General features: G+C 45.1%; 1 protein-coding gene across 2 annotated transcripts in view; it reads right to left on the reverse strand.

Moving 5' to 3' along the window:
- LOC137434343 (glucagon receptor) overlaps positions 1-20,556 on the reverse strand; it is a 156,167-nt gene that overhangs the window by 8,095 nt on the left and 127,516 nt on the right. For both annotated transcript variants that reach the window (XM_078785448.1, XM_068127252.2), the window contains exons 5-10: positions 17,079-17,186; positions 16,157-16,275; positions 13,102-13,208; positions 11,805-11,958; positions 10,042-10,201; positions 6,489-6,549 (exon numbers count right to left, since the gene is read on the reverse strand). In XM_078785448.1, coding sequence (XP_078641574.1) covers positions 6,489-6,549; positions 10,042-10,201; positions 11,805-11,958; positions 13,102-13,208; positions 16,157-16,275; positions 17,079-17,186 — 709 coding nt within the window. The remainder of the gene's footprint in view (positions 1-6,488; positions 6,550-10,041; positions 10,202-11,804; positions 11,959-13,101; positions 13,209-16,156; positions 16,276-17,078; positions 17,187-20,556) is intronic.

A 20,556-nucleotide genomic window follows, 5' to 3' on the forward strand; every position in this document is an offset into this window, starting at 1 on the left:
CAGTATGTATTGCCTCATGCGATTTTCACTTCTGTTTTATTAAAATAAAAAAGGGCCGCCATTACCAACGATAAGAACAACGAAAAGCTCCATTCACCCACAACACCGTCATGCTGAAAAAGACCCAAAAATTTGCCAATCACCAAGTAAACCCCGCCCCCGAATACTCTCGATGGGGCGTCAAAAAGGCCGTGAGGCTCCTCCCTGAAGGGGATGATTGGGCAGGGAGATGGACTGATGTGATGGGGTGTGGGGATTGGTCGAGTGTGACGTCAGCAAGGAAAGGGGAGGATGCACCCCCCCTCTCTCTCTCGAACTGGTTGCGTGGCGAGCAGTCGCTTTATTTATTTATTTATTTATTTTCCTCTCTCTCTCTCTCTCTCTCTCTCTCTCTCTCTCTCTCTCTCTCTCTCTCGTTTTGGGGCCTGGTCGCAGGCAGTCACATTTTCCTGCCTCATGTGCGCTTGTGGAAAAAGACTGAGCAAGAGCGGTTTGGGGCAGTCGGCATCACGAGTAAGAGAATCGGCGTGTGTGGTGGACAGGGTCCTTGTTGTGCTTCCCTGGGACGGCAGAGGGACTCGCAGGAGAACCGGCCGCGAGAGGTACCACACGTTAGGACGTTGAGGAGCGCGACTCCACGCCAGTTTGTACGCATCCCGCGCGGTGGTTTGAGGGCGACAAACGCCAAGCACCTCTTTGAGACCAGAGCTAACTACCGGCCGGCAGAAAAATTATTTATTTTTACTTTCGTTTTCCCCTTGTTTGTATATGAGTGAGTGGAGACGTCTCAAATTAGGAAATAATTTTTACCTCACATTAACTTTTATTGCTTTACGTTAATTTTAATAAATTCATTATTTGTTGCATCTTACTTTTGTGTGTCATGTTCGTTTACTTATCTGTGGGTTTGAGTAATAAACCCTGTGGCGGCCGTCCGATCAGATAAGGCTTCGGGCCTTTCCCACGTGCGCGAAAAGATAATCCCGCCAAGTTTTGAAATACGCCTCGGAGTTAACTGTTCGGCTATCTGTCCAAGGCTGGTTTTCATCGGCTACGGACGTGACAATATTATGCTATTATCCTAAGCGTTGTTACCCTCGCCAGAGGAGAGGGTATTGCATTTGAGTCTGTTTGTTTGTTTGTCTGTTTGTTTGTCTGTCTGTTTGTTTGTTTGTCTGTTGGTTTGTTTGTCTCTTTGTCTGTCTGTTTGTCCGCACAGAATAAATATGATTTTCTCTGCAACCGTTGGTCCGATTGACAGGAAATTTTCACCATTGGTGCACCTCCTCCGCCTGTGTAATTATTTTTTATTGATAACTAGCAAAAGTACCCGGGGTCGCCGGGTAACAATGAGTCGCTTCCTGATGGGAATATGAAGAGAGTGGGGGGGGGGGGGGAGGAAGAGAGGAGGGAGGGATAGGGGGGGGAGAAGGGGAGGATAAGGGATGGAGAGGGAGGGAAAAATTAGCATATCGGACAAAAATGCTGGTCAATAAAAAAATGGGTACGTAAAAACAAAAAGGGAGCTCTTTCTACTGTAACGCCTTGGCTTGCAAAAGCAGCCTGAATAACGTTCACCAAGTGGTGGTTAATCATATTCAAAAAGGGTGTTATAACACACCCAAACTTCCCCAGTCTTGTGACTAATTAATGAAGAGCCCTCGTGAAGCGGCTTAAGCAGCACAGCAAGCACTCCAACAAAATGGGTGATAACGAACGGCTGGCTTGGCAAGCGATAGCAAGCTGATTGCTTCTGGTTGAAATGGCCGAGGAATTATAAAAACAGATCGCAGGTACAATGGAGTGACACCCTATCACATGGAAGGATGAATTAAATTGAAAATGATTATCTATCTATAATTCCAGCAATCTCTGTGTGTATGTTTGTATGTTTGTATGTTTGTATGTTTGTATGTTTGTATGTATGTTTGTCTGTGACCGCTGTTTCTCGACAACTACCGGTCCGATATACTTGAAACTTGCCAGGTATATTGCTGGGGACCCGAGGATGTGCCTTTTCAAGGTTTTAAATTAATCGCAGAAGTAGTTACCGAGCTATGTCCAAAAAACGATTCAACCAATCAGAGAGCAGCGAGCTATCACGTGTGCCGAACGTGGCGAACAGACTCTGCCTCGGATGGCACATTTGAGAGCGTATTCATTTATTTCCCGTCGGCAAACTATGTTGGCGCTATGTTGGCGTTAAACTATGTTTTAAAACTAATTAAAACTAATTTGCGATTCTTTCGCTTTCCTGCGATATGCGACCTTCCGGCTTCCGTTCCGGAGCTCCTGTGAGAGCGTGCGCCATTACGGATAGTACGGGTACGGGCATGCCATATGTTGGCGTTAAACTATGTTTTAAAACTAATTAAAACCATTTCATGTAAATAGAGGGGGGGGGGGGGGGATTGTCACTGTACTCGCAAGCCGTTCGCCGTTCGCTTTGGCGTTGCGAATGGACCAAAACATTTCATGGACCAAACCATTTCATGTAAAGCGTTCGCCGTTCGCTTTGGCGTTGCGAATGGACCAAAACATTTCATGAACCAAACCATTTCATGTAAATAGAGGGGGGGGGGGGGGGGATATAATTTTAGATATATATATAGTACGGGCATGCCCTAGTTAAGTTAAATTTAAAAAAACTAACCCAGAATGAGAATGACAGCCTTGCTTAAATAAATGCATATATTGTAGCGGTTACCTTATTGGGACATAATCCATGTGCACAGGCCAGTGGGGCTTTTGATGATGTGGGTGTGATGTACGTGCGGTTGTTGAAGCCACGCCCTCCGAAGAGGGTGTTGGCGCTATAAAATCTGTATGAGTTCCGTTCGCTTACGCAGTCCGTTGGAATAAAGGAGCTTTGAACAACCTAGAAATGGCCTCATCTTCTCGTCATCCACAACTCCTAAACTGGTGACCCCGGCTGCTCCCGAACGGATTCGGGGGCTTCAAACGAACATAGCAAGCGCAGTTTCGATTGACCTGCCGGAGTTTTGCGAACGTTTTTGGGGGCTTCCAACGAGCATGGCGACACCTACATTGGTGACCCCACCTGCTCCCGAACGTATTCGGGGGCTTCAAACGAACGTGGCAAACGCAGTTTCGATCGAACTGCCGGAGTTTTGGGAACGACCGGCGGCTGCGTGGTTTGCGCAGGCTGAGGCCCAGTTCGCCCTTCGGAACATTTCCGCGGGCGACACGGCGTATTGTTGGGTCGTGTCTGCGCTCAGCTCCTCCTCTGCGACCAGAGTGGTGAGCCTTCCCCAACGTGCACTGCTGCCCGTAGCCTCCACGCGCACTACGGCCAAGCACCTCCTCTGCAACCAGAGTGGTGAGCCTTCTCCAACGTGCGCTGCTGCTCGAAGCATTCGCGCGCACTACGGTCAAGCACCTCCTCTGCGACCAGAGTGGTGAGCCTTCTCCAACGTGCGCTGCTGCTCATAGCCTTCACATGCACTACGGCCAAGCACCTCCTCTGTGACCAGAGTGGTGAGCCTTCCCCAACGAGCACTGCTGCTCATCACCTTCGCGCAACTACATACTACAACTACAACTCACGAAAACTCTACAACTACAGCTACAGCTCGCGTGTAGAAAGCTGCAACTCACGCAACTGCTACTCCTACTCTGCAACCTCGGGAGGCCCGCGAGGAACCTCAGCAGCCTCCCCTGAGGCCTTGACCAGCCCCCTCGGTTGGCTCAACCCCACGGCGGCGTTTTTTCGCGTGCACCGAGGCCGAGCACTGCTCGAGCCTGCTCGGCACTGCCAAGTGCGCCCGCGAACTACATGCATGCCCGTGTGAGTGCATTCTGGTGGGGCGCATGTAGCGGTTACCTTATTGGGACATAATCCACGTGCACGGGCCAGTGGGGCTTTTGATGATGTGGGCGTGACGTACGCGCGGTTGTTGAAGCCACGCCCTCCGAAGAGGGTGTTGGCGCTATAAAAGCTGTATGAGTTCCGTTCGCGTACGCAGTCCGTTGGAATAAAGGAGCTTTGAACAACCTAGATATGGCCTCGTCTTCTCGTCATCCGCAACTCCTAAAATATACACTTAGTTATAACTCAGCCTGTCATCCTTCCGAGGTCGGCAAATTGAGTACTAGTTCACTGGTAATTCCCTGTGTGTCGCAAGAGGCGGCCAACAGGGTTGGCGGTAGGAAGGGCATCCGGCCGTAAAACATTGCTTCAAAAAGGGGACCATGGTGCCCAAAAAAGGCCAACCCCCGCTTTGCGGGGAAAAATGGCCTCTAAAGGTGGTTCATACACTTATTTTAAATATCGCTAGAAATGGTAAATTTTGTCAGATTTCACTACAAATTTGGACATTTATTTAGTCTACAGCATCGAATCCTCATATCCGAATCCAGATTTTGATGATACGCTTCAATTATGTAATGATTATTATTAAGTAAAATAAATAAAAAACTAACCCCAGAATGAGAATCACAGCCTCGCTTAAATAAATGAATCTATACACTTACTTATAAAATCACAAGATATGGTAAATTTTATCAGATTTCACTCAACATTTGGACATTTATTTAGTCTACAGCATCCATTCCTCATATAACTAAATGCAAATTTTGATGATATGCTTCAATTATGTGATAATCAATCATGTTTCTAAGGCAAGGCACATTTGAGTAGGCCGAAACAAAATGGCGGCTTAAGAACCCAGCGAGGTGCAGTGGGCTGACCAAGATGGCGGCCCACCATATTGGTAAGGCTTTTTCTGGTTTTTTCTTTTGAGCACGTCGTTAATCATCTTCAAAAAGGGTGTTATAACACACCCAAACACCCAGTTTTCATCATTGAAATATGCTGGAGGTTCAGGTGTATGCATGAAAAGTTTGGGACTGCTAGGTTTCATGGTTTTGGAGTTATGGAGGAGACGGATGGATGGACGGATATTGCCTTTAATTGCTATAGACTATGGGGTCATAGGTCATGTGGTACGGGCACCATTTTGGAAAAACCAAAAAACTTTGCACCTCTATATCTCCGAAAGCACTGCATAAAAAAATTGAGACATGGCTCATTGTAAAGAACTCTCCATGGGGAATAAAATATGTTAATGATGATGTCATAGGTGCCTCCATTTTGATGTCATAATTCGACAAGTACAAAACTTCATCCGATCAAGATGAAATTTCTTGAGTGTCACCTAGGGATAAATTGGAGAATTTTTTTTAACGATGATGTCATCGGTCACGATGATGTCATCAGCCGCCATATTTGTTTCAACACAAAAGCTTTAAAAACCACTAAAACATGTCCAGGCGAGGGTCTGCAATCTCTGGTCTGCAATCGGCGAGGATTGCTCTTTCTTGTTACTTTTGTTATTAGAAGCAGCGTTGGGAAAACGCCATGATAAAGGTATCTTAACACGGACATACACCTCAACACCCAACCCCCAGTGGAGGGGAAACCCCTCGTGTTAGTGGGGAAGTTAAATCGCTACAACCTGCATCATTTGACCCTTAGTCCTCCTGTCGAGTTTGGGCATGAAGAGTGGATAAGTAACGATCGAATGTATCGCGGTCAAAAATTGTCAGACAGACACACACCAAATTCCGTATTTTAGTATGATGATTTCCATGAGTCTGATTTGTAGTCCAGGAACACAACAATTATGGTTAAACATTTTGAAATTGCCATGCTTTTTCATTTAAATCCTGAAAATTATGTTACAAAAAGACTTTGATTTACTGATGTACAGAAAATGCCCGATTAGTAAAAGCGTGTCGCTGAAAACGTACACACAGCGCAAGAACAAAAGGCCTCGTTAACATTCATGCCTCATTTTGAAAGTCACTCATTAGGTCGGAGTGGCGACTCATCCAGGATTGTAACCCAAGCTAAGAAACTGCTTCAGCATGGTACATCATGATGATGCTGCTGCTGCTGCTGATGTTGATGATGATGAAGCTGATTCTGATTCTGCTTCTGATGATGCTGCTGCTGATGATTATGACTATGATGAAGGTGATGCTGATGCTCATTAAGATGATGATACTGATTAAGATGAAGATGATGATGATGATGATTATGATGAAGACGATGCTGATGCTGATTAAGATGAAGGTGATGCTGATGATGATTATGATTATGATTATGATGATGATGGTGATGATGCTGATGCTGATTAAGATGAAGATGATGCTGCTGATGATGATTATGATGAACATGATGCTGATGATGAAGCTGATGATGATTATGATGATGCTGATGATGGTGATGATGAAGCTGATGATGATGATGATGATGATGATGATGGCAATGAAGCTGATGATGATTTTGATGCTGATGATGATGTGAAGAAGAATGCCAATTGTAACAAAATGATAGCACCAGAAATAATTTACCAAACTGTGCAAACTTGTGCTTTTACATTTTATCAGGAAATGAAAATCACGTGTTGATGGGAAAGAGTCCGACTTCCTTAAGTTGGATATCAGATCTCAGAATTCCTTACTCTGTATTCTCCTTGTACAGTTTGATGAAGATCCAGGGCACGATGAACAGCAACGGAGTTCCTGTTAGAAGGAATGGGGATCAATCTTATAGAGGAGACACTTTGAGAATTCAAAGTACAATTTTATGAAATGCATCTGGTCTACATGACATGGCTGTATATTATGTCATCCACTTTCTACAAATCCTTCTTGGCCATTACTCTCCAGCCTCAGAAATACTGCATGTTTTTTTTTTTTTTTTTTTTGTATACTGAATCGAGGCTCGTGAAAGAGCTAACATTTACTTCACAAACAAATCAACCAGACAAACAAAATATATAAAAAGAGGGAGCGGAAAACAAGATGGGGAGAGAAGGGGAAGCACACATACACAACATTTGAGAGCAGGGAGATGTGTGGAAGGGAGAGGGCTTGGGGGGAGGAGGCGTGGGAAGGGGGGGGGGGGGGGGAGGGAGAAGTATAAAACACAAGGACACCAAGGACTTCCAGGACAGAAGTTGGTATTTCAAAAAAGTGGAATTGGGGTGAAATTAGCGGGGGTAGAAAAGATCAAGGTTTTGGATGGGGGAAGATAAGAGATGGTGGTGAACAGCTGTTTTAAAGACCTGGAGGGTGGAGTGGGATTGAAGAGAGTGAGGGAGTTTGTTCCAGAGGCGGGAGAAAAGAGGAATGAATGAGTGAAGGTGAGCAGAGAGTCTTGATTTTGGCAGTTTGACCATAAGAGGGTTGCAGGCAGATCTTGTGCGACCTGTAGGAATATTTGCGGGACAGAGCCCAGAGAGAGCTGGGGGGGCAAGGCCAGAGAGGAGTCGGTAGAAGACGGAAAGACCACCAACCTGCCTGCGGTGAGTGAGTGAGAGGCCCTTGGAGTTAGCTTCATCGCGGGAGATTCCAATGATTCTGAATGCTTTGGTTTCAACAGCGTGAAGACGAGCTAGGTGTGAGGCAGGAGCACCAGCCCAGAGGGGAGAGCAGTATTCCATTGAGCTGTGGATGAAAGCCTTGTATGTGGTGAGGAGCTCAGGTGTGCCAAGGAAGGGCTTCGCACGACGGAGGATGCCAAGTCGGCGACTGGCTTTGGAGGCCAGATTTGAAATGTGGTTTTCCCAGGAAAGATCATGGCAAATAGTGAGACCCAAAAGCTTGAGTGACAGAACTTCTTGGAGAGGATTATTCAGAAAGTGGGTGGGAGGGTTTTCCAGTCGGTCTTTTCGGAGAGACATCGTAAGAGTGTGAGATTTATCAGGATTGAAAGACATGTTCCATTTGTTTGCCCAGTCTGTGATTTTGTCCAGGTCTGCAGAGAGTGAGGAGGCTGCAGACCGCCAATCTGAGGGATGAGGAATGGAGCGACAGAGAGTAGAGTCGTCAGCAAAGAGATAGAGAGGATTTTCAAGAGAGTCAGAGAGATCATTGATGAAGACCAGAAAAAGCACAGGGCCCAGAACACTACCTTGGGGAACTCCAGCCTGAACCCATTCAGGAGATGAGAGGAGATGAGATGAGAGATGAGAGAGAAGAGGAGATGAGAGAAACCCATTCAGGGCCACACGTTGACTATGACCAGAGAGGAAGTCCGCCAGCCATGCATGGAGATTTCCATGGATACCAAAGGAGGAGAGTTTGGTGAGCAGAGCAGGGTGCCAGACCGTATAGAAAGGCACGTGAAATGTCAAGGGAGACAGCTCTAATTTCCTGTTTGGCGTTGAGGACCTCCATCCATTGTTGAGAAAGCAGAATCAGCATGTCCAGAGTAGAGTGACCAGGTCTGAAACCAAATTGATGATCAGAGATCAAGCCATTGGAGAAGAGGAAAGATTTCATATCTGAAGCAATGATGGATTCCATGACTTTGCTGATAATTGGGAGAAGGCTGATTGGTCTGTAGTTGCTGGGATCTGTTTTTGCACCTTTTTTGTGCAAAGCGGTGATATTGGCAGATTTCCAAGCAGATGGAAGATGACCTTGAGCAAAAGAGAGGGTGAAGAGCTGAAGAGCTGAAAGAGGGAGTGAAAGAGCGGAAGCACATGATTTTAGGACCCATGGGCTGATGCCGTCAGGACCAGTTGCAGAATCAGAGTCGAGGGTTGACAGAAACCTTTCCACCTTGTCAGGAGGAAAGGACACAGAGTCCAGGAGCAGCTGGGTACGACTGGGTACGGTGGGTACAGAGAGGGATGGGTTTGGGACACAAGATTTAGAGGCAAACACAGAGTTGAGGCATTCAGCTTTTTCACGTGCGGAGTCAGCCGTTAAGCCGTTTGAGGTGAGGGAGGGGATGGAGGGGGAACAAACACCAGAAACAGATTTGACCAGACGCCACCAGGATTTGGAAGAGGGAGACAGATAAGAGAGTTCGGTCTTGAGAACGGTGAGATATTGTTTCCTGGCTCTCCTGAGGGTGGACACACACTTGTTTCGGGCTTTGTGAAAGGAAATGAGATTTCCTTCCGTTGGATTTGCTTTCCAGGAGACGAAAGCAAGTTGTTTCAGGGCAACAGCCTCACCACAAGATTCCGTGTACCATGGACGGGAGGAAGGGTATGACAACTGAAGACGAGATGGGATAAATCTGTGCATGAGAGAGAGCAATTTACTTTGAAAGAATTCCCAGGATGAGTTGATGTCAGAGGCGGTAGAGATGGGAGACCAGTCCAGATGATTGATGGCTGCTTGAAGACCGTGCCAGTTGGCCTGAGTGAAATGCCAGACTTGTCGACGCTGAGGAGGCTCTCTGAGAATGGTCAGAGAGATGTCCACTTTGACAAGCACATGATCAGATGAGCCGATTGGAGCAGAAGAAGAGCAGCAGACATTTTCAGGGAAGTTTGTCATAACCAAATCCAGAAGAGAAGATGCTCCGTTGACTGAGATCCGGGTCGGGAAATTGACAGATTGTTTCAGTCCCAGTGAGTCACAGAAGTCCTTTGCTGAAGAGCCATGGCTGGTGAGAAAGGTACCCACACCCAGCCAACTGGCATGGTGACAATTGATATCACCACATATGAGGAAGAGAGAGTTGGGATGGGTAGATAGAACCACCAATTATTTTGAGGTCAAAAGGTCAACATAGGCCTGATTTCTAAAATTGATAGATAGAGCCAAAAACTATATATATCATGTGATGTCAAAAAGTTGGGGATGAGTTACGACAAAACTATGTGGATTTGAGTTGGTTGGGTGACAAGATCAAGCTGTTTCGAATTTTGTTCAGAGCCAGCAAATCTAGTAGACCTATTAGAACGTGCATACGTCTAAGGTCTGTCTATAGAGCTGGAATGAATACGTAGAGCTGGAATGTGAATCTATACAATAATAATATGTTCCCTTACAAGGAACTTCGATGCAGGAGGAGGCGATTTGGCACATCAAAGCCTGCGCTATTATTACCAACCTATGGTTGTTTGTCCGTGCTCTATCCTTTTTAAATGCTGAGCGTCAACGGAAGCAGCACATACCGTTTTTAAATTCTTTGGTGTGACTCAGCCGGGGCTCGACCTTTTTTTTTTTCCTTTTTTTTTTACATTGGTTTCTGATGCAACAATAACTCACCCCAGCCAAGAGCCAGATAATGGCGAAGATAAGCCTCCCCAGAAAAGGATGGCACAAGGAGCAAGGAATGCAAGAACATTCCCTCAACGAGAGCCCAGTGGTAGTTTGCACCGATGCCATATTGCATGAAGGCCTGTGCTGCCCGACAACCAACCGCAGCCTGGGGTAGAGGAAGCAGTGTTAAACACGTGAAGTATCCACCAGATGCATTCTATCTGATATCACGTAACGAGGTGTTCTTGTGGCGAGGACATTTTGACAGCAGGCCTTCACGATTAAGACTATTTTCCAGTCTGCCAAACAGAATGGTTTGAGATGTCAGATTGAATTTCCCCTCGTTGAAGGTGTTAATAATTTCATGGTGTGCGTGGTATGAAAATGTGAAATGATAATATGGGGTGTTCCAAAAATATCTGAACAACTTTGGTTGTTAATATATTTGGAAGAACAAAAGGTACAACGATACCCTTAGGTTTGTTTATATGATACAGAAACTCATAAAGTTTTGTGCACACCATCAATACTCTTCAATGTGAGCTCTGTTTGTCGTGCACAGGACATCAAGGTGGTACACGAGTTCTTGCCATGTTCTACTCAGCATGTTTGCGTCCACCAGTGCTCAGGTAGCTGTGATCCGAGAACGAGGATCCTGCAGGTTTGCTCCTTTGGTGTTGTAGACAACACCTTTGACAAACCCCCACAGAAAAACATCAAGGAGGGTTATGTCTGGTGACCGTGCGTGGGGGCCAGGTGGTTGGTCCGTCTTGGCCAATCCATTGACCTGGAAATTTTTCATTCAGGATGGTTCGAACGACTAAGGCCCAATCAAGGGGAGCACCGTCCTGTTGAAAAATGATATCGGGTTGCAGATCTTCAAAAGGTGAATCCTTCCAACATGTGCATGTAAATTGTTGAGGTCATTGTATCCTGCGCAAAGGAAAACGGACCGACCAAGTGGTCATGGAGAAGGTCACACCACACATTGACCTTTGGACTGTCGCGTATGTGTTCAATGACCACGTGGGGACTTTCATAGCCCCAGATCGTCACATTGTGCCGGTTCACCTTTCCCAATACCTGAAAGCAAGCTTCGTCTGTGAACATGATCGTTTCAGGTAATCTTCGTCATCCTCTATGCGACTGAGCATTTCCAAGGCCTTGCGTTTGGTTCCCTCATTTGGTTTAAGTTCCTGTAGGTTTGAGTTCCTGCAGAATCTGCACTTTATAGACATAAAGCTTTAGTCTTTTATACAAAATCCTGTGTACAGCGGTGGTTGGTAGTCCCAGTTCTCTGGATGCGCGTCGGATTGATTTTCTGTAACTTTGTTGAAATGATTTACGAAACTCGTTCAACGTCTGCTGCACTTGTGATTGGTCGCCCGGAACTTTTCTGTTCTGCTTCTGACAACTCCCAGTCTCCTTAAACCCCTTGTACCACTCTCTGATACTGCTCCGCTATGATTCCTTGACTTGTATGGGGGTGCCAATCATCTTGTGCAGGAAGTGCAATAAACAGAGGCTGCACTTTCTTTATCGATCAAGTCCACCGGATCCTCCCTGGTTTGGTCTGGTCTTATGAGACGTCAGTCCGCACATTATGCTTGACATTTAATGTCTTCAGGGAACATTGGGATGGATCTTATAATACTACCAACTGAATGGAAAAAGTCGAATCTTACTCATCACTCTCATCTCCAGTTGACATTTCATGCAAAGCCCATTGTTGCCCCATCCCCCTTAAATCCATAACCAACTGCAACCACCTGATGGCTCAGCAGGCTTCCCCAGTCAGTTGTCTCCGGGTCCATATTCCATCGTTTCTCGTGCAGCACGTCCTTGGTCAGCACGGAGAGGGCACGCAGAGCGAATGATGCGAATAGATTCATGTGGATGTAGGTGCGTGTACAGTGCAGGCGCCTGTGCACAACACAACCGGAGGAAACAATTACACGCCACAATCATGAGAAACAACATGGTTCTCTCCCATATTCTTTCAGGATATTTTTTGTCCAAAACCTCGTTTTTTGTCCTCTGCCCCTCCGACAATTTTAAAATGAGCTCCGTCAGACTGAATGATCATCTGTCTGTGTACTTTTGTGTGGATGATATTTTAAAAAACGTCTAACATTTACCTTTAATATTGCAGATATCGATTCCGCATGATATATATATATATATACACATTATTGTATATGTGTATATGTGTGTGTATGTGTGTGTGAAAGTTGTTGTCAGCCGCTATCTCCACATGCAGGTGTGTTTCCGGAGATGGAACCGAGACCCACTAGGTCTCAAAGTATCCACCTCCTTCAGTGTGTGTCGTGCATGTGTGTGTGTTTGTGTGTGTGTGTGTGTGTGCATGTGTGTGTGTTTGTGAATCCCTGTGTGTGCATGTATGTGTGTGTGTTTGTGTGTGAGTCCCTGTGTGTGCATGGATGTGTGTGTGTGTGTGTTTGTGTGTGTGTGTGTGTGTGTTTGTGTGTGTGTGTTTGTGTTTGTGTGTGAGTCCCTGTGTGTGTGTGTGTGTGTGTGTGTGTGTGTGAGCGAGTCCCTGTGTGTCTGTGCGTGTATGTGTTTGTGTGTGTTTGTGTGTGTGCGTGTGTGTGTGAGTCCCTGTGTGTGTGTGTGTGTGTCTGTTTGTGTGTGTGTTTCTCTGTGTGTGTGTGTGTGAGTCCCTGTGTGTGTGTGTGTGTGTGTGTTTGTGTGTGTGAGTCCCTGTGTGTGTGCGTGTATGTGTGTGTGTGGGTGTGTGTTTTGTTTGTGTGTGTGTGTGTGTTTCTGTGTGTGTGTGCGTGCGTGTGTGTGTGAGTCCCTGTGTGTGTGTGTGTGTGTGTGCGTGTATGTATGTGTGTTTATGTGTGTGTGTGTGTGTGTGCGTGTATGTATGTATGTGTGTGTGTGTGTGTGTGTGTGTGAGTCCCTGTGTGTGTGTGCGTGTATGTGTGTATATGTGTGTGTGTTTCTGTGTGTTTCTCTGTGTGTGTGTGTGTGTGTGTGTGTGTGTGTGTGTGAGAGTCTTTGTGTGTGTGTGTACCTTTTTTATTACATCACATGCCATACCTGAAGGCAAGGAACAAGATGAGGGCGAGAATCAGGGCAGCCAGTGAGAGTGAATAACCAACTGTGTACATTATTCGGAATGACTCCATGAACCGCTGGGTCTTAACCTGTGGGCAGAAAAGAACATTTAGTGCATAACAAACCATTTCCCCTTCACTGTTATCTCCGATGATATTACAAATATTATTTTGTAATTTTTATACTGCGATTTCTGTTGTTACAATGAGACCTATTAATCATCTCAAAATGACAAAACGATTGGTTTTCCCCACATTATCTCCTTGTCTACTCCTCAAACACCCTGCTCAGACCCGCAACATTGCTATTCTGGATAGACGTTGCACCCTAAATTGCTCTAATTCCCCATTTTTGCCACTTGCAGGATTAATGTGTTTGCTAAATTGAGCTTAACTGCAATCGATAAGCTGCTGCTCGACTATCCAAGCAACAAGATTGCAGTGTGTGGTCACCTGTGTTCCTGACAATTTGCCCGACTACCTTGGTGGGTACCGCAGCTGGGTACCCCCTTCACAAGCCCCCAATTTCAGAGAAGCTCCCAACAGTGGACCAATAATTAATGGACCATCATTTCGGATAGATAAAGGGATCGATGCATGGTATTAAGGATGCCCTCCAATAATTGGAATCTGGAACGATTCCTGACAGCAGTTCAGACCATTAAAAGGGAGGTAGTCATGTAGAGAACGACCACCTGTTTCATCCCCACCCCTTTCTGTGTTTGAGCTTGTGTCCAGATTGTTCACCACCTGTGTCCTCTTCTCCCTCCCTTTGATCTCATTCCTCCCCCATTCCAATTTTTCCACAAAGTGTCCCTCTACTCTGCTGTTGGTGTGTTTCTCCCCTTTCCATGATGTTCTTCTTGTTATGTTGTCCAATATACTGATACATTTGTCTTCCACAGGCCTCAACTTTGAATACCAAAAAAATAAAAACTTCTTGCACAGTTGGGCGACAACTCGAGTATGTCCGGATCATTGCCAGCCATGTTAAAGGTTTAATGCCGCTTGTGTTTCTAGATATAGATGGAATGTTGAAATTATTAAATATGGCTTTGTCACCATACATCATGTAAGTATGGGACATGACTTTACAAAATACAGACTTTACACATCTGCTTTGACCACTGGAGGGAAAGGGGAGGGAAGGAGGACAAATTTATCCGTGTGAAGAGTGCTTTAACCTCAGCGTTGTCCAGGTAAACAAGCGTTACGCCTAGGTACCCCGTCGGTGAAGTGATGTGAGTTGACAAAGTGGAAGACGCAAGGCGGCCATCTTGGATTTTGACGTGGCGACCCAATTTTCAATAGCGTTCTTCCTTATGCCTAGATACACCCACATACCAGATTAGAAGTTAGTACTTCGCTTATTTTTCAAGATATTCCGCTCACAAGGTTGAGACATACATGGCGGTGGCCATCTTGGATTTTGACGTGGGTTTCACCCACACACCAAATTAGAATTCGGTCCTTCGCTTACGCATGCACGCACGCACGGACAGACGGACACACGCACGCATGGACGGACGCACGGACGGACGCACACATGGATGGAGGGGAAAACCACAGTCTCCCTTTCGCTCCGTTGTGCGACGGAGGACAAAAAGGGATATTGTAATACCCTCTGCCACCACAAGGTGGCGGTACACGGTACACATTTACACTATTTATTTACACCCCCCCCCCCCCCCCCCTCCTCCTGGTCCCCCACACCCCTGCGTGAGGCCGCGGCCACATAGCCCCACACAAAGTTGTATTTGTACCCTAAATTTGGAGTTTGTAACTTAAAGGATGTGGCCGTGCATAGAACACTAGAACACATATAAACAGAGAAAGAGAAAGGGAGATTTTTGCATTATTTAGGTATATACATGTATATATACATATACAATACATACTGTATATATGTATATATATATGTATATATTTATATATGGTTTTGGTATCATCTGTCAATGGTGAAGAACACAAAAAAAAATTCTCGTATCCAGATCAGTATCCAGATCTTCACCAAAATCAAATCAATTCGTCCTTGTCATACGCCCAACCGGTCCACCAAGTTTAATCCAAATCCGTCCACAACTTTTTGAAATACCATGCTATAAATCGTTTTTGCCCCCATCTCTAAATGGTGAAGAATCACTTTAATAATTAAAAATTAATTCTCATATCCGGATCCGGATCGTCACCAACATCGAACCAATTTGTCCTTGTCACACATTCAACATGTCCACCAAGTTTCGTCCAAATCCGTGCATAACGTTTTGAGATATCCTGCTCACAGACAGACAACAGACAAAAAGACAGACAGGGTGAACACTCAGGAAAAGACTCATTACTTCTGAAACCAGAGGTGGATGGAGGTTGTGTTTTCACCCCTGTGTGTTTCTCTGTTTGTCTGTTTGTCTGTCTGTGAGCAGGATATCTAACAAAGTTGTAGATGGATTTGGACCAAATTTGGTGGAGAGGTTGGGTGTTTGACAAGAAAGAAATGGTTAGATTTTGATGAAGACCTGGATCCGGATCTGGATCTGAGAATTTTTTACAAGTGATTCTTCACCATTGGAAGATAGGGGCAAAAACGGTAGGCCCTATATAGCAGGATATCTCAAAAAGTTTTGGCCGGATTCAGACGAAACGTGGTGGAGAGGTTGGGTAAGTGAGAACAACAAGCCGATTCGATGTTGGTTGAGGTCCGAATCCAGATCCGGCCTATCAGTGGGATACAAAACATAAACTGCTCAGCCTGCTGGAGGTATCCGCTCTCCCGAGTTCCTGTTCTAGTTTTTAAATGAGAATATTGGGAAAGGATGCTTCATAATGTGGTACAAGTTGCAGTTTATACCAAATCAAGTGGAGTTATATTTTTGAATTGACGTTAATATTTAAAATTAAGTTTATGGCCGACAATGAGGTGAATGTAATGGAGATAGAATGTGGTACGACATATACCGTGTACCTTACAGATTAAAGACCCTGTGTTATCAGGGCCTTGTGGCTCTGGGAAACTTGGTATGTCGGACCCTCGATTCACTCACATATTCAAGCTCTGTCTGGTTATCACTGCACTGCTGGGCATCCATCCAAGGCAATCCATCTGCATCCAAGACCCAGTTTCCATCCACGCCACACCGCTGATACACCACTCCGTCATGTACTGCAGAGGTAAGATGGAGCATCAGGTAAATTAACATACTGGGTACTTTGACTGAACAAATGACGCTTATTAAGGAGATAAATGACCTCCCAAACACTACATTGTTATTACTTTACAGTAATAAATTATTAAATGGCAATAATGTAAAATAAGTCGTTTTCGCAGTGGTCAGAGCTGACGTGGACATTGAGCATCTATCTATAATTCCAGTAATCTCTGTCTGTACGTCTGTACGTCTGTACGTTTGTTTGTCTGTGACCGCTGTTTCTCGACAACCACGGGTCCGATATACTTTTAACTTGCCAGGTATATTGCTGGGGACCCGAGGATGTGCCTTTTCAAGGTTTCATATTAATCGGACAAGTACTTACCGAGCTATGTCCAAAAAACGATTCAACCAATCAGAGAGCAGCGAACGATCGCGTGTGCCGAACGTGGAGGACACACTCTGCCTCGGATGGCACATTTGAGAGCGTATTCATTTATTTCACGTTTGCAAACTATGTTGGCGCTATGTTGGCGTTAAACTATGTTTTAAAACTAATAAAAACCCCGGGGGGATTGTCACTGTACTCGCAAGCCGTTCGCCGTTCGCTTTGGCGTTGCGAATGGACCAAAACATTTCATGCACCAAACCATTTCATGTAAAGCGTTCGCCGTTCGCTTTGGCGTTGCGAATGGACCAAAACATTTCATGAACCAAACCATTTCATGTAAATAGAGGGGGGGATATAATTTTAGATATAGATATAGTACGGGCATGCCCTAGTTAATACAATTACTGCAGTGGTGTGAAATCTAACCTGTGCTGTACCATGGTAGGTACCACGGACACGAGACGTTTATCAGGAAGCCAGCATCGCCATCTGGCCAACAGGCGAATTCATTGAAGGTACGATTACAAAAAAGACCTGTTGAGAACATGCGTATAAACACTGTTATAAAAAACCTGGTCATATATAACTATAAAACTAAAATGGGAATTACCTACACTATACACAAAGCATACACACACACACACACACACACACACACACACACACACACACACACACACACACGCACACACAAACAAACTACTTGACCAAAAGTATGCGGACATCCCTTCTAATTAGTGGATTCGGCTGTTTCAGCCACACCCATTGCTGACAGGTATATATAATCAAGCACACAGCCATGCAATCTCCATAGACAAACATTGGCAGTAGAATGGGCCATACTGAAGAGCTCAGTGACTTTCAACGTGGCACTGTCATAGGATGCCACCTTTCCAACAAGTCAGTTCGTCAAAATTCCCTTGCTAGAGCTGCTCCGTTCAACGGTAAGTGCTGTTATTGTGAAGTGAAAACATCTAGGAGCAACAACAGCTCAGCTGCGAAATGGCAGGCTACACAAGCTCACAGAACGGAACCGCCAAGTGCTGAAGCACATAAAAATCGTCTTTCCTCAGTTGCTACACTCACTACCGAGTTCTAAACTGCCTCTGGAAGCAACGTCAGCACAACAACTGTTTGTCGGGAGCTTCATGAAATGGGTTTCCATGGCCGAGCAGCCTCACACAAGCCTAAGATCACCATGCGCAATACAAAGCGTCGGCTGGAGTGGTGTAAAGCTCGCCGCCATTGGACTCTGGAGCAGTGGAAACCTCTGGAGTGATGAATCATGCTTCACCATCTGGCAGTCTGATGGACAGGTCTGGGTTTGGCGGATGCCAGGAGAACGCTACCTGCCTGAATGCATAGTGCCAACTGTAAAGTTTGCTGGAGGATGAATAATGGTCTGGGGCTGTTTTTCATGGTTTGGGCTGGGCCCCTTAGTTCCAGTGAAGGGAAATCTTAATGCTACAGCATACAACGACATTCTAGACGATTGTGTGCTTCCAAATTTGTGGCAAAAGTTTGGCTGCTGTTTCAGCATGACAATGGCCACGTGCACAAAGCGAGGTCCATATAGAAATGGTTTGTCGAGATCGGTGTGGAGGAACTTGACTGGCCTGCACACAGCCCTGACCTCAACCCCATGAAACACCTTTGGGATGAATTGGAACGCTGACTGCGAGCCAGGCCTAATTGCCCAACATCAGTGCCCAACCTCACAAATGCTCTTGTGACTGAATGGAAGCAAATCCCCGCAGCAATGTTCCAACATCTAGTGGAAAGCCTTCCCAGAAGAGTGGATGCTGTTATAGCAGCAAAGGGGGACCCCAACTCCATATTCATGCCCATGTTTTTGGAATGAGACGTTCGATGTTTGGGTGTCCACATACTTTTGGTCATGTAGTTTGTATATATATGAGCTTGGCTCAGCTCGCTACAGAGGAACTGGCTTGTTGTAGCTGAGAATAATGACTGTACCTGAGTTGCTGTGTTGTCATGATTTACACCAACCATAATACAAACAATTATTTTGCACAAATTTATTTGTCGTGTTTGGGATATCACATTTTTATAAGCAATTTAGGTTGAAGATTTAAGCCTTTTTTATTTTTATTTTAAAGAACCCATCAGCACATACATACGGGAGAGGTAGGTGCAAACTGCAAGTTTGGGACAATTACACCTCACCACCATGTGATTCAAAACACCTCACCACCACATAATTCAAAACACCTCACCACCACGTGATTCAAAACACCTGACCACCTCGTGATTCAAAATACCTGACCACCACGTAATTCAAAACACCTGACCACCTCGTGATTCAAAATACCTGACCACCACGTAATTCAAAACACCTCACCACCAAGTAATTTAATACACCTCACCCCCACGTAATTTAAAACACCTCACCCCCACCAAATCTAAAACACCTCACCAGCACGTAATCCAAAACACCTCACCACCACATAATTAAAACCACCTCACCACAAAGTAATTCAAAACACCTCACCATCATGTAATTCAAAATACCTCACCACCACGTGATTTAAAAACACCTCACCACCAGATGATTTAAAAACGCCTCACCACCACGTGATTTAAAAACACCTCACCACCACGTGATTTAAAAACACCTCACAACCACGTGATTTGAAAACACCTCACCACCACATAATTCAAAATACCTCACGACCACGTGATTCAAAACCACCACCACGTTATTAAAAACACTTCACAACCACGGAAACAAAAGTTTCAGGGAGTAGTTCAGTGACAACAGACACTGCCCAGATATGTAGATATATAGATAGATAAATGACTGTACCTGAGTTGCTGTTTTGTCATGGTTTAAACCAATCATAATTCAAACAATCATAATGCACAAATGTATTTGTAATATACGTGATATTACATTTTATAAACAATTGAAGTTGAAAATGTTTTTTTTTTAAATTGGAATAAAAAAAAATACCCTGAGGACATGCCGATGGGCGAGATAGGTGCATACCAGAAGTTTGGTACGATTTCACAAAAGTTTGAGGGAGTAGTTCAGTGACAACACAAGACAAGACAACACAGATATATATATATATATATATATATATATATATATATATATGTACATTGTTACGGTCTGTGACCTTTCTTTTCTTCTTCCTCCCCTCCCCCCCCCCCCCCCCCCCAGCGAGTTAGACCAAGTGTTTTGGTCCATGGGTATAAAGCCTATGATTGGCTGTGGGGCCAGGGGAGGGGCCAGGAAGATGATTCAGAGGAGGGAGAGTGGCCATTTTGGAAGAGGCCTCATGGCGGAGTGCCTTTTCGTGTGCTGGTAGGGTTTTCAGCGGAAATCTCTCTACCTGAAGGTTGACTTGTGACGGATCAACCCCTGCGGCCACCTCTGTACCTGAAGGTTGACTTGTGCTGGATCAACCCCTGCGGCTACCTTGGTACCTGAAGGTTGACTTGTGCCAGATCAACCCCTGCGGCCACCTCTGTACCTGACGGTTGACTTGGATTAAACTCCTGCCTACTGCTGGGCCTGCAGTGGGGCCTACCGCTGGGCCTGCAGTGGGGCCTACCGCTGGGCCTGCACTGGGGCCTACTGCTGGGGCCTGCATTGGGACCTACTCTTGGACCTGCCTACTCCTACCCTCTCGTGCTGGCCTACTCTGGTTTTTCCCTCTCTTCTCCATTCTTTGTTTGCTTTTTCTTTATGTATTGGAATAGATTTTGAGTGCAATAACGCATAAATAAAGCCGGTGTGATTGAAGGCTTGGCTTGGTGTGCTTCAGGCCATAACAATATATATATATATATATATATATATATATATATATATATATATATATATATATATATATATATATATATATATATATATATATATATATATATATATATA

The sequence above is a fragment of the Myxine glutinosa genome, chromosome 10 (assembly GCF_964187855.1).
Source record: "Myxine glutinosa chromosome 10, kmMyxGlut1.1, whole genome shotgun sequence".
NCBI classification, from domain to species: Eukaryota; Metazoa; Chordata; class Myxini; order Myxiniformes; family Myxinidae; genus Myxine; species Myxine glutinosa.